Here is a 15,381-nt window from a genome sequence, read left to right as displayed (position 1 = left end):
AATGAGACTAGCTTTACCACTTATACATCTCCTAAACATGATATTAACTGCTATTCTTGGGCATTATATTATAAAAAAGTTTATTTAGCAAAGCTTCCAAGTGGCTGACTTTTATTTTTATGTCTTCATGTATGTCATATAGCTTAAGTAATTTCTGGTTTGAGACTCAAAGGGGACTACCAGATTTATATAGATTCTTAAATTCTCCTGAATTACTGACTGTCAAGACCTCAGAAAGAGAATGAGGCATAGCACAGGAATGCAGAGTCCTGTGAATTTAGGTACTGAATTCTTATTGCTTAAATATTATCCAACAACCAGCAACAAACCGCATTTCCCAAAGAGGGGATGAGTATTGCTTCTGTGCTTTATTTATTTTGTGTATAAATTCCAGGCCATACCACTAAGGAAATGCAGACAAGCCTATTTGAAGTGCCAAGGTCAGTCTCAGGAGGTAACTTAGAACAAGGACAGAAATATTCAGAGAAAATAATTTGGTCATGCTCTTGAGGTGGTACCAACCCAAGGTGCACACAGGTACGGACGCCTTTGCTTTTTTTGCCCTCTGCTCGGACAGGCCGCCTTGACCGTTCAGGATAGCCACATTGAGGTCCACAGGCTGGCTCTCCAGCAGGAGGAGGGTCTGTCCCCCGGCCCCTCTTTCCGAGGCAGCTCCTTTCAGGACCAGGAGAAGCGGCGGGAGGAGCTGGCCAACCTCCACAAGCTGCAGCAGCAGTTCCAGCAGGACCAGCAGCGCTGGCACCGCAGGTGCGACCAGCTGCAGCGGGCGCAGGAGGCCAAGGCCAGCCGGCTGCAGGAGCGCGAGAGGGAGTGCCGGCTGCAGGAGGCGCTGCTGCTGAGCAGCCGGGGGCAGCTGGACCAGCAGCGCCAGGAGTACCAGCAGAGCCTGGAGCGGCTGCGGGAGGGCCAGCGCCTGGTGGAGAGGGAGAGGGAGAGGATGCGGGCCCAGAAGAGCCTGCTGCGCGGTTGGAAGCACAGCCGGCAGAGGAGCCTTCCCGCCGCGTTGCCTGGAGGAGGCGTGGAGGTACGGGTCTCCCTGTGCTTGCGGAAGCAGCGTGTGAGACGGCCGTGGTCGTGGTGGTTCCGGAGCCACTGACCCCACGTCTGTCTTTTTCGCTGCTTGTGTGAGAGCTCACAAGAGTTACTCGGTGTGTAGGTAACAAAAGCTGGGACCCTTTAGAGACAATACATATGCACCTTGACTTGAAGTATGGACACGTGAAAAGTCCGGGTGCTGCTGGATCATGGGTTCATTGTACTCTGAGACCCCCCTTACCCGAGGGAAGAAATACAGACAAGAGTTGTACCAGTGAGGCAAGCTTTACCCTGGAGGCATGCTCACCGTGAGCATGCTGTAGTTCAAGCTCCCCTGTATATGCTCCAGTCTTCAGCGCTATGTGTAGATTTACCTTTCAGCAGATCAGTTAAGCTATTAATGTCCATAGGTACTGAATGTAACAAGTACACTACTATTCCGTTATTGCAAGCTTATTCTCTTTTTGTAAATTTGACCTCATAAATTCAAAATCCATTTCACTCATGACAGTTAACATAAGTAGTATACTAATTAATATTTGGGCAGGATAAAGCCTTTCCAAAAGTTCCGTGTTTCATTTTGCACCCACTCTAACCATGCTTGACAATTCCATTTGTTCCAAGAGTTTACTTTTCTGTACTATGTGCACATAGATACTTTTTATTTTTTATATTCTTTTTTAAAATATCTTTATTGGGGGGCTTCCCTGGTGGCACAGTGGTTGAGAGTCTGCCTGCCGATGCAGGGGACACGGGTTCGTGCCCTGGTCCGGGAGGATCCCACATGCCGCGGAGCGGCTGGGCCCGTGAGCCATGGCCGCTGAGCCTGTGCGTCCGGAGCCTGTGCTCCACAGTGGGAGGGGCCACGGCAGTGAGAGGCCCGCGTACGGCAAAAAAAAAAAAAAAAAAAAAAAAAATCTTTATTGGAATATAATTGCTTTACAAAGTTGTGTTCGTTTCTGTTGTACAACAGTGAATCAGCTATAAGTATACATATATCCCCATATCCCCTCCCTCTTGAGCCTCCCTCCCACCCTCTCTATCCCACCCCTCTAGGTGGTCACAAAGCACCGAGCTGATCTCCCTGTGCTATGCAGCTGCTTCCCACTAGCTAGCTATTTTACATTTGGTAGTGTATATATGTCAGTGCCACTCTCTCACTTCATCCCAGCTTCCCCTTCCCCTCGCTGTGTGCTCAAGTCCGTTCTCTACATCTGTGTCTTTATTTCTGCCCTGCCGCTAGGTTCATCAGTACCATTTTTTTAGATTCCATATATGTGCGTTAACATACGGTATTTGTTTTTCTCTTTCTGACTTACTTCACTCTGTATGACAGACTTTAGGTCCATCCACCTCATTACAAATAACTCAGTTTCGTTCCTTTTTATGGCTGAGTAGTATTCCATTGTATATATGTGCCACATCTTCTTTATCCATTTATCTGTCGATGGACATTTAGGTTGCTTCCATGTCCTGGCTATTGTAAATACTGTACTTAAAGTTGTAAAAGTTGACAAGCTTCTAAGAGTGATCTGTGTTATATTTGACTTTCCTTTCAAGTTGGCTAAATTATATTTATTGCAAATACTTTATATATACATGAATGTCTTCAACTTTTATTCAGCAAAAGTGAAAATGCTATTCCCTTAAAGTAGAAACACTTTAATGGCAGTGAGCACACAGCTGCACATGTCTTTTCATTTGATTTTTATTTCTTTTAAGATATGCTGTGCGTTGCCAATTGAAGTTTTTGGTAATAGCTCATTAAAAGGGGATGGGAGGAGGGAGTCAAGGGTAATATCCTTCTCCACCTCACTCATTAAAATCCTGTAAATATCCTTCTCCACCTCACTCATTAAAATCTTGATTGCTAAATTCTGTTAGGAATAAATGCTTTATAAAACTGGTGCAAATTGCTGGAAGAATTATTGTGTTTTTTCTTTTTTCTTACACAGGTAATGGAACTTAATCAATCTGAGGGTTTATGTCATGAAAATTCATTCTTCATCAATGAAGCTTTAGTGCAAATGTCACTTAACACTTTGAACAAACCGACTCCAGCAGATATCCATCAGGATGCCACTTACCCCCCAAGTATATCTCATTCCGATTTGGTAAGGACTAGTGAAAATCAAGTAGACCTCAAGATGAACATTTCTCAGCCCTTGGACGTCAGCCATGAACTGTGGATAGCCGCTGGGTCCTGTCATCAGATACCCCCTCTCCACCAAAGCAGCAAGGATTCTTGTAAAAATGGTAATTAATACTTTAAACATCATCTGTATAGTTTCCACAAGGAGCTGTTTTTCTGAATGGTTGGCTGTTCTTTAGAGCAAATCAAAGTGGGCCCTAGAATGGGAATAAATTGGTGCTGATGAGCTGGAGTTTGTGGCATAAACTTTTCTTTGGGCAAGTCTGAGGGCCATCGCTTGTGAGTATTGAGACAACTAGACCATGGTTGGAGGGCTTAGAGGATGCCACTGAGATGTGAGAACCAGACAGGGTTTTTAGGTCTGTGGGTTAAATAATAACTTCCCTTGAAAAGTGAAGCAACTTGATATTTATTCCTCACTGTAGACCCAACCACATCCTGACACACATACTTGTTGACTCTCAGAAATAAAAGATATGGACAGGGTTTGTGGTAGGGCTGTATTGTCTCTCGGGGCAATTTCCTGCAACGTTAGTAAAATCTTCTGTACTGTCGTTAAATACCCCAAATGAAACTGTTAACATCATTTGTCATTGTAAAAAAAAAAAAAAAGGTGTTGTGTCTCCATAAGTACCTCATAATGACGCAATTTGCTAATCCCATTAAAGCATTTGCCAAATATAAATGAAAGGCAGCTCAAGTTACCAACTCCATATGAATCCAAATGATTTAAATCTATGTCTATTATAAATTGTTTTCTGTGGGATATGAGGTAGGGAATGAGAAGAACTCAAAACCTCTCTACCGAAAAACAGATGGCATGCAATAGAATAAACAAATGGCTGGCCACATGGATGGGAAATAAATCACCGACAGCAAAATGTTTCAGAAACATGAAACAAGCAGTGGTATAGAGATCTTCAGAACTGGACAGAGATTGGTTTCCATGCTTCATAGTTATTCTTAGTTTGTCAGTAGGATAATTTGTCAGCAATGAAAAGGTTTAAGTGCGTTCAGCTTCTCCGAATTAGAGAGGAATAATTCTGACACTGCCTGAAAGTAGATGTATTACTAATCCAAATTATGTTGATTCTTAGTGGTGGATAATTCTTTACATTGTTCAGTCATTGCTGTAACATTCTTATTTCTTGTCAGCATATAAGAGAGAATGAAATAGTTCTTTAAGTATCGTTTCAAGTATTCCTTAAATAAAAAAGAAAAAAATGGAACAGTGAATTGGGGTTTAAAAAATGGGCAGAATGTAGCAAAGTGTAACCCCTTTAATGTATTACGTTGCAGCCCTAACACTACAGAGACCATATTGCAGAATGCCTTCTTTTTTTTTTTTTTTTTTTAACATCTTTATTGGAGTATAATTGCTTTACAATGGTGTGTTAGTTTCTGCTTTATAACAAAGTGAATCAGTTATAAGAATGCCTTCTCTTGATACATGTTGCTTTGCTGTGTTGGATTCATTAAGTTGCTGTCTGCAGTGCTTTCTGTGTTGTCACTGTGATTTTGCCTACTGGCTTTGGGGTAATTCAGAAACTCAGTTTGAGTTAAACCACATTCCACTTTTGTTTGAAAGAAGTATTTCTGCTTTTTCTGTATCTCCTACCTTTTTCTGTTGACTTGTGCTTTAGAGTAGAAAGCTTTTAAACATTTGGCAGCCTGCATACAGGAGACAGCACATGTACTAAGGAAATAAACAGTAATTATATACAAAACCAGTGTCTCCACATGTAAGGAATTAAATATAGCCCAGGGAAATGCTGAGAAAACGTGCTTCGGCTTCAGATGTTGTGTCCAGTGTAGGCCAAGGACACTCAGGACATTGATAGAACAGAGCAAAATCAACTCTGGCCTTCCTCTCTCAGGAGCGTCCTGGGGTGTGCAGGAGGGATTAGATCAGAAATGCAGTGTGGGCTATCAAGCGCCGGAGTTTTGCAACTGGTCAGAAAACCCTATTTACGTTTGTTTACTTAAGCGTGATAAGCAGTTTCTGGAGGAGAGAGAAGAAAGTCAGAGATTAAGGAGGTGGTAGGGAAGTGGAATGAAAATTGGATATTATATTCTTAAGAGGGTTGTCAGGGCCAGATAAAATTGTTCAAGCCACTCCAGAGCTTTCACGGTTCTTAGAATCAAAAGTAGCTCAAGGGCCTCCCTGGTGGCGCAGTGGTTGAGAGTCCGCCTGCCGATGCAGGGGACACGGGTTCGTGCCCCGGTCCGGGAGGATCCCATATGCCGCAGAGCGGCTGGGCCCGTGAGCCATGGCCGCTGAGCCTGCGCGTCCGGAGCCTGTGCTCTGCAACGGGAGAGGCCACAACAGTGAGAGGCCCTCATACCGCAAAAAACAAAAATAAAAAAAAAAAAAAAAAAAAAAAAGTAGCTCAAAATAAGCCACTGATGGTGGTCTTCACTAGACTCTGCTTGTGCTGTCCACGTAGGCCGGTGGGGAGGGGGTGGGAGGCGGGAGGGGGTGACAGGAGGAGACCAGAAGAAACCAGTCCAGGCTGTGCTGGTGGAGAGGGGGACAGTCCATGTGCTAGAATCAAGGATGGTGCCATGTCAATGTCCCCTGCTTTCACATTTGCTCCTGTATCTTTGTGCGAGTGGTCATCAGTGATGACCTGGCTAACGAAGTTTGCCTCTCCTGTTCTTGGCTGGTGTTTTTGTTAAATGTGTGTTTAACCGTGGTTTGGTTTCATCAGTAGGCCCTAAGGTCAGCTGTTTTCAGGCAGCTCCTTAAAGAATGCTTTGCTCTTTTGTCTGGTCTTGTACTGGGTGCCTAAGAGCAGCTCAGATCAGTGGAAATGTGAATTTTGGGAACAGTAAGTGGAAAAAATTGTATGTAAATAAAATTCTCTAACGTGTTTAGCTGTCACCTAGATTGGAGTTTTCATTTAGTTTTTTCAAGCCAGCTTCACCAGACATTTTACTGTGCTCTTCGTGTTCCAGTTGGTTTTTCCATATCTCCATCACCACTGCCACCACTGACGCTTATATGACACTTGCCAAATTTCAAGCACTGTGCTAAGGTTTGACATGGAGAAATTCATTTAGTACTCAGAACCACCCACTGAGATGGTTCTGTTATTATCTGCATTTGAGGGGGGAAACTGAGGCACAGAGAGGTTCAGTGACTTGTCCAAGGCCACAGAGCTAGTAAATAGCAGAGCCAGAGAGGAACTGGGAAGACTGGTTCCGGAGCCCATGCTCTGAACCATTACACTGCACGTTGTTAATTTCTAGAATGCTGTTTTGAATTGTCCTTTTAAAAGAAGTTGGAGTAGAACCAGAATAAATCCTATTGTAATATCTGGCAGGATGTTCAGGATGAAGGCCCAGTTCTTTGTTGTTGTTTTCGTCCCTTCCTTCTTTTTTTAATATTACCATTTGGAAAATATTTCTCAATCATTTGGGCTGTGGTGGCCAGTGCTTGCATGAGCTCTGAGGATCTTCAGATATAAATACCCTTTAGCTTCACTTTTTTCCCATAAGACACATTTTGTTAAGGATCATTTGTTTCTCTAGTGTTGCCTAACAATACCCCTGTGTTACTTGTAAATATTTTTTAAGGTAATACTTTATAAAGAACTTTACTTTCCAGTTTTGGAAGTTGTCTCATGAACAAAATTCTTGATGTTTGAACATTAGATCCAAATCGGTATTTGATTTTATTTTTAGTGGAAGAGATGGTTGGTTTAGGAACTTAATCTGCACTCCTCTGAGGGATACTAGCCAAGGCTACAGAAAATTTGAATTTCTTTAAACAATATAGTCCCCGTAGGACAATTGCTATGTAATTGGCCCCATGAAATGCTCAACTGTATTAGTCTTCTTAAAGGCAAAACCAACAAAAAACATTCTTTCTGTGCCTTTTTTTTCTCTCCTAGCTTTAGAATTCTAGGACTATTTACTCAATGTCTCTTTTAGTTTATATTTGCCTTTTTTTTCATTAATCAACAGAGAAAATACTTTCTGGTATGATAATTAATCTGAAATCTTCTTAGTCTCCCTTTTCAGTTATATTTTTATCTGTACCTCAATATTTGCAGGTTACCTAAAAAGTTCCTTTTCAATGTAGTTAAAGCATCATAGTTTTGCCATAATGCATATGATAAAATTTAAATCGAGAACCAAATTTCATGCCTTAGTCACGTAGTTGACATTGGAAAAAGAATAACTTTATCAAGTTTGGATTCCAGAAGAGTTTTTCGCTTTGCTGCTTGTTAGAATTTGGTGCCCATCAAAATATTTTCAAATTCAAAGCATTGTATTCAGAATACTTCATCTTGGCAATGTTGTTATATTTTTTTAAATACAGACAGCTGCGTTAAATTTTCAATGACATGTTTTTTACCTATGGAAATAGGATAGAAAATTTCCAAATAAAAGGCTATGCTGTAGTTAGTATTTAAGTAATAGTCTTTAAGAAGTGAGTATGTGATAATTTCTAATGTTTTAAAAATATTCTATAATTCAGAAATGGGTACCTTATTTGTGTAATCTGTGTGGAAGGAAGCTTTGCTAAAGACCTACAGGCAATTTCCCATAAAACTGAAGCTGGCATTAGATAATATAAACTTCAGTGACAAAGAAGTATTTGAAAAGGTGGATGTATAAGTTTGCTAGAGCTGCCATAATAAAGTTCTGGAGGCTGGAAGTCAAAGATCAAGGTGTTGGCAGGGTTGCTTTTTCTGAGGCCTCTCTTCTTGGCTTATAGAGGGTTGTCTTCTCCCTGTCTTCACATGGTCTTCCCTCTGTGCAAATCTGTGTCCTAATTTCATCTTCTTAAAGGACATCAGCCGTATTGGATTAGGACCCACCTTAATGACCTCACTTAATTACTTCTTTGAAGGCTCTATATTCGAATATATTTTGAGGTAATGGGGGTTAGGACTTTATAATATATGAATTCGGGGGAGACACAATTCAGCCTTTAACACAGGATAAAATTGTTATTTTCTCTTTGCTATTTTTAGGTGCCATGAAAGCTTTAATTTTTTAAAAAATGTACCAAGCTTGAACTATAATTTAACAATCTAAGCTTTTTTTTTTAACTTGGTTAGGGAAGTGAACTAAACTTTGTTTAAAAAAATGCGTAACAGTAAAATTGTGATAAATATCTATATTCTTTATATTTGTAGATATAGGTATCTGTTATCAAACCTGTGTCAATACAGAAATTAGGGCAGAAAAATGTCTATATATTCATTAGGACATTTTCCCAAACCTAGACCATAATTAAAGAGCCTTGGGAATTTTGAACTCTCTCTCTGATTGGGAGGGAATATTAGATGCCTTTATTTTGGATTGCTTAAATAAAACCAAAGCTGAAGGGTTGAGAATATTCATATGACATCAAGTTATTATCCAGATATATCTATGGGAGTTTGTAGGAGTCAAAATTGGGAAATCATTGATCAGCTCTTTATCTTTTCTTCTAGAATCTTGGCTATCACTTTGGTTAACATTTTAAAGGAAATCATAATACTGCTTGCTCTCGGTCATCTGCGTTATGACAAGAGCATAAATAATTGGGCTCAAAGACTTAATTTTAATTTTTCTCACTGACAAGTATAGATGATTTTGCAGATTTTGTACCAGGAAAGGGAAACATGCCATTTGCTTGTAGAGCCTGGTGAGCCAGGGGTGCTGACTGCCAACTTCCTGACTGCATAGTTCTCTGGGGGCAGGTTTGCTATGTGAGCCAGCTGGGCCAGGGCCATCCCGCCTTAGTGAATAGAGCCCAGTACACAGCAGGAGAGCAAAACCAGCAGGTGGGTGGATTCAGAGGCAGCCAGCCAGCCGTGTGGCTGGCTGTTCATCCCCACCGAGCTTCCAATTTGGTTTGAACAAGCTGCTAAAGTGGGAACCTACTCAGTATGAAGGATTCCAGGGGGTTAGGCCTGACCTTGGGTCATCCTTAGCTTAAATCCTGGGAAAAAAAAACCCACCCTACATACAAGTACATATATACATACATGTACATACACATGTATGTGGTCTGTGGGTTACATATTTGAACTCTCTAGTACAGTGCGGCTTTACTCTCAAAGTGATTAAGGGTTGGCTTTGCAAGGAAAGTTTGTAACCATTTAGGTACCAAACATACCTGAAGGATAAGGCGTGCTCCTGTCAGTCTCAGTGACTCCTGGGACAATGATCCAAAGTGAGCAAAGAAAACATCATGCCTTCCACAAATCAGAATCTGGGGACTGTCTCCTCTCTCACCCCCATGTCCATCCAACCGTGAAAATTCAATTTTTAGGACTTGCCTAAAATGTGGGGTGTTCAGCTAAGGACTGATGTTTTATGTTTGCCTAAGAAAAATATGACCATCTGGTTCAGAGCGGGTGGCAGACTTTTCCTTAAAGGACCACACAGTGAAGACTTGAGTCTTCTCAGGCCATCGGTCTTTGTTGCATATAGTCAACTCTGCCGTTATAGCTCTAAATCAGCCATAGACAGTACATTAAGAAACTAACACACCACTGTAAAGGAATTATACTCCAATCAAGATGTTAAAAAAAAAAATGAGATTAGCTGTGTTCCAGTAAAACTTTATTTAAAAATAGATGGTCTAACTTGTACTTTCTTTTTCACTTAAATTGAGAAGTTTATATTCCTCTTGGCTTGGAAATTCCATCCCAATTAGTTCACGTTTGGGTGAATTAATGTAATATTATATGGCACTTCATGCCATTCGAAAGCACATTTTGAATTCATGGTCTCATTTGCCCTTTACAACATCCTGTGAGATGGTGGTTGCTGTCTCTGTTTTTCAAAGAAGACAACTTTTCTTTTTATTCATTCAGTCTCTGTGAAAAGATGAATTTAGAAAAATGGAGTTGAGTGTACTGGATGGAGTTAAGGCCAGTGTATTAAAACCCAGAGAGACTTTGCCCCCCAACTCCAGCTCCCAAAATCCTGTGATGGTGTTACAGAGGGCCACCCTCTAACTGTGAGGCTCATGAGAAGTGAGATGCCGTGGGTGGGATTGGCTACCAGAACCGTGGTTACTGTAGCTGGCTGTGTACCATGGTTTCTGGGAGCAGGCAATAGAAATATGAATTCCTCTGTGCAGAGATTCTGATTCGGTAGGACTTGGCTGGGCCTGCAAATTTGTGTATCTGACATTTTCTTTAAGTGATTCTGAAGCAGTCATCCTGTTATCTTCCCCTGCACTGCCAGCCTGGAGTGCTGGGCTTGATGTTAGAGAACCTCAGTTCAAATGCTAACTCGGGCTCCTATGGCTGCTGCGTGATTCCTAAGCCTTAATTCCTCATCTGTACAAAAGAGAAGGAAGTGTTAGCAGAACTTTAAAAAAAAAAATTGCCAAGCATGTTCTGGGATCCGGTGAACTTCAGCTTCATCCCTACCTGGTAGAAAGAATTCATTGTAATTGTGATTCAGAGGTGGCCTGCTGATAGAAATGAAAGTGTCTCCTAAATGTCAGTAGGAAGCCAATAGTTTCAAATGTGATTTTTTTAAAAATATGTAAATTGGGGAATTTTTTTACTCAGAATGGAAATATATTAGAATATAAAGGGTTAACTACTTTTCCATATTGGTCTAGGAGGAGGTGTTTGTTAGTATATCAGCAGAACTGTCTTAGGGAAAAAGTCACAGCATTTTACTTCCCTTTGTTCCTCTCTGAAGAGAAGAAGTTACATCAGTCAACCATGTTTTCAGAACCAAATGTAAGAGATATTTTGGCAGCAAGACTGAACATCTCAACTTGGGATGTAGAACTTCCATATCTACAGAACATCCAACCCTCATGGGTTGCATTATATAAATGGTTGCATTATATCAGTATATCCCCAGGAAAACTTCTAATAATACTTGAGTTCCCTGAATAGGCTTTCCTACCAGAAAGAAAATGCTGAGAACACCCAACAGGAGTATTTTGGTTTAAACCATTTCTCACTTTAAATTTAAAAATTGTGTTCTGGTTTATGACCTTAATCTCTTTTTGGGTTCAGTTATCCTGAATTTATTTGTCCTTGTTAGTCCTGGATAGACTGATAAAAATCAAGGCTCAGAATCACCAGGAAACACCCCTTGTTAGCACTTCTCATAATTTGAATTAATGACATGTGTAATCATTTATGTAAGGTCTGCCTGTCCCACTGTAGAATAAGCTTCAAGAGAGTGGGGCGCTCCATGTATCTCCTTTGTTCATTGCTCTATCACAATTAACAAAGCACAGTGCACAGTGTTTGGCATCTAATGAACATTTGATAAAAATTTGTGACATGAATGAAGGAGTCAAGGTCCACACTCTTTAGCAGAAATGAAAGCAACTATGAGCTTGAGTCACACAGCTTGACTTGACTGAGGCATTGAAACAGGTTGAGGAAAGCCAGTAGACGTGTGGGGTGTGATGGGGGTTAATACAGGTGGACTAGGCAAGTGCTTCAGGCTAGCTACCTGGATTGAGTGAGTTTGAAAACTTTTGTAAGATGGGTATATGTGAGGTAGCATTCCTGAAATGTCAGGATAACTATAAAATTGCTTGCCATAAATACCTTTCTGGATTCTAGGTAGCAGACTTTAACAGTTGCCAACTTTTCTTCCTCATTAATGTTGAAATAAATTTGATTTCAGATGTATACACATTTATCAGTTTGATATAGGTACTCTTTGTTCAACTCTAGAGGGCATCTTCTTATATGAGTTATTTTTCCCTTTAGAATATTGTACATATAGCCCCACAGGGCCATGTGTAGCAAATGAAAGCTCAAACAGTTAAAACATATTCTCCATAAAATGCCTTAATTTATTCTAAACAAGTAGAAATGAATTCATTGCTGTCCTTTTAGGAAGATGTCACATAAACAACTTAGCATTTAATTGTTATATGAACAACAATTAGTCAGCCTATCTGTTCACTGGGGTATTTCTTTTTTAACCATAAAGTAGCTTGAACACCAGTAAATTAAACATGGGCAGCTAGCTCAACATCAGTGAAACACTTTCTTAAACCCTTTTTCTTCTGCTAAATCCTATTTAACAGTCCAATGTATCTCCCCAGGCAAAACAATTAGTATTTGTTTCGTTAAGTACACTCTTAGAATGTGAACCAATTTCCCCGGCACCACCTTCTACTTGTCAGCCTTAAAGTGTTGCCTGAAAGATCATATATTTATCATAGCAATCTTAAAATCAAATGTGGTGGCATCTTAAGAAATATATCCCTTTGCTCTACCCCAGACAGACTGACTGAAAGGCACCTATGTGTCCTCAGCTGGTCAGGTCCCAGAAACAGCTGGCTGAGGGGCCAACGTCTTGTCCTGTTTTTCTGCTCAGACTTCGAGCCAGATAATAAATAAGCCAGGGCCTGGGTTTTGATCTGTGGAGATGCTAATTTGCCATGATAAATCACTGTGGAGTTTGCTTGGAGAAGGGGCCAGGGTATCCATTCTCTTTCTAGGTAAGATATTAATTCAATTTAATTTGAAATGTTAATCCTTGGTTTGAAGGTTTACCTAAGGGAAAATGTGGTCTTACAGAGGTTCCCAGTTCTGCAGGATAGGACCCTGAGCCTTTTGCTGAACAATTTCACAGTACAACTGTGCAGAATTTAATTATTTTCATGGCGGCTCTTTTCCATAGCCCTCTTTGTGCAAATTTCATTACACTACAGGTTTTTCTTCCTAAAACATAACATGCTGGATGTTTGGATTAAATATAGAATATTTGGATCATCCACCAAAAATACAGGAGACTCTACTTCTCAGGTGAATTGAGGTCATTTTGTAAGGACTGGTGCTGCTGTAAAGCTTTGGAAGAAGCATTTACAAGCAAAACATTGGCAGAGTTTAAATTTTATTTAATGACCTGCTTCCTACCAGCGATCTTGGCACCCTGTGCAGTGACTTGCAATCAATTAATCACACAGAATGTTATAACATTGCAATAAGGACCTTGTGTTCTAAGAGTCTCATAAATACGCCAGCAACAAAAAACAGGAATCGTGTGCTCAGAGCCCTCTCCATGCAAAACCCCAAATCAGGAGGTGATTTTAACGCTCTGTTTTCTAACATGTTCTCAGAAGCCTCAGTACTTTCTTGTAGATTCTGAATTTTGAAGTTCCTATTTCTCAAAGATGGTTTGGGCTGTCAGTATAGGAGTCTGTAAGTGTTCAATTTAGACACCAGTCCTTTATTTTTATTTTTTTTTAAGAAGATGTTGTTGGTAGGAGTTTATTAATTAATTAATTTATTTTTGCTGTGTTGGGTCTTCGTTTCTGTGCGAGGGCTTTCTCTAGTTGTGGCAAGTGGGGGCCACTCTTCATCGCGGTACGCAGGCCTCTCACTATCGCGGCCTCTCTTGTTGCAGGAGCACAGGCTCCAGACGCGCAGGCTCAGTAGCCGTGGCTCACGGGCCTAGCTGCTCCGCGGCATGTGGGATCCTCCCAGACCAGGGCTCGAACCCGTGTCCCCTGCATTAGCAGGCAGACTCTCAACCACTGTGCCACCAGGGAAGCCCTAGACACCAGTCCTTTAGATGGGAGGGATTCTTGATTCTTCTGGATGGCTGAAAGAAGACTATGGCTTTGGTTATTTACCATGAATTCAGGGCAGTCATGCTCAATTGCAGTAGGCCATATTTTGGGGAGTCTTTTAGGAATGAATCAGAAAGGAAACATGCTTCCATCCTGGGAATCCACTGACATTTGCTAGAGGCAGATGGCAGAAGATGGGATGGTGAGATATTAGGAGTCAAGGAGAAAGAGACTTCACATACTTGGCTTTGCCAAAAGCTTCTAGAATCTGTGTTTAGGATCTTAGGCTTGTATTCTTCTCATTTCAGACGCACCCTTGCAGTTAACTGTTTAGCTATGCTGGATTTTTTTTTCTTCTTATTTTAGTGTAGTAAATATGGAGCTATTAAATATTCTTAAAATTACGTAAGCCTAAACTTTTGGATAAATGTAGGTTGTGTTTTCTTGACTTGTTTCCATATGGCTCTGTTTTGAGGATGTTATTATATAACAAGAATATGGAATGTATAATTCTTAATATATATTCCATCTGATTAAAATGGAACCTTCTTTTAAGAAACTAAAGGCTTTTAAAGCTGCGTTACTTCCAATGAGTAGATTAAACTTCTGACTCTTGATGAATTTATTCCTACCAAAAATAGTTAACCTATTTTTGATTACTTGTTAATGTATCCAGATTGGCATGATAGATTATACACAAAGTAGAGCTCATCCTGTATTTTTAGACACTTGATGCTTCTGTTCAGCATGAGCTCTAAAATGCACCCGCAAAGTTTTGCATGTGCAAACTACTTTTCACTGGCACATAGCTTGGAAGGAGGAAACAAAAGGAAGGTTTGGGCCAAAATGTGATGGTGTGTTAGTCAGCATAGTCATGAGGCGCTATTTTGCATTTGGGCTCCAGTGTGAGGATGTACAGTCACACACTGATGTGTCCCCGAGGACTGCGGACTGGAATCCCATCCCCCTTGAAAGGAGAATGCAGCAGTATTGCAAGGGGGAAGGTGTGCTTAGCTGCCTTTTAGGGTACTTCACTCAACTATCTGCAAAGATTTTTTTTTTAATTTTAGTTATTTTATGCTGAACAAGCAACCTGAGGTAAAGCATCGTGAAAGATCAGATACCACATTTGTCTTTTATGAGCTACCTCTGCTCTGAGCTGGGTATGAGGTGATTACCTTAATGGGCATAGCAGGGAAAAGCTTAAATCTTAACTGTGTGAGCAAAGTACTGGGAAAAATCACATTAAAATTATCCTACTCTGGGCTTCCCTGGTGGCACAGTGGTTGAGAGTCCGCCTGCCGATGCAGGGGACACGGGTTCGTGCCCCGGTCCTGGAAGATCCCACATGCCACGGAGTGGCTGGGCCCGTGAGCCATGACCGCTGAGCCTGCGTGTCTGGAGCCTGTGCTCCGCAACGGGAGAGGCCACAACAGTGAGAGGCCCGTGTACTGCAAAAAAATATATATATATATATTATCCTACTCAAAGAAATTATCATTGCTTCTGATAGGAATATGGAAGCATTTTTGCAAATGCTGCTGCCAGTGAGTTAAAATATTTCATCTTCAAATTAAAATATTTCCTCTTCAGATAAGAGATATAGGTAATATATAGATATGGTGGGTATTTTTTTTAGAGATGGTTATTTTATCTT

General features: G+C 40.8%; 1 protein-coding gene across 4 annotated transcripts in view; it reads left to right on the top strand.

Annotated features, from left to right (window-relative positions):
- The window catches only part of ARHGEF28 (Rho guanine nucleotide exchange factor 28), a gene marked incomplete at its 5' end in the record, with an annotated part of 258,133 nt that overhangs the window by 227,911 nt on the left and 14,841 nt on the right, over positions 1–15,381 (top strand). For 3 of the 4 annotated variants that reach the window (XM_079702486.1, XM_079702488.1, XM_079702489.1), the window contains 2 exons: positions 578–1,045; positions 3,012–3,312. In XM_079702486.1, coding sequence (XP_079558612.1) covers positions 578–1,045; positions 3,012–3,312 — 769 coding nt within the window. Of the gene's footprint in view, positions 1–577; positions 1,046–3,011; positions 3,441–15,381 lie in introns of those variants that run through there. The other variant, XM_079702487.1, reaches the window with a different exon arrangement.

Source organism: Hyperoodon ampullatus, assembly GCF_949752795.1.
Source record: "Hyperoodon ampullatus genome assembly, chromosome: 4".
Classification (NCBI taxonomy): domain Eukaryota; kingdom Metazoa; phylum Chordata; class Mammalia; order Artiodactyla; family Ziphiidae; genus Hyperoodon; species Hyperoodon ampullatus.
The sequence above is the reverse complement of the archived record's forward strand: the minus strand, read 5'-3'. Positions and strand labels throughout refer to the sequence as shown.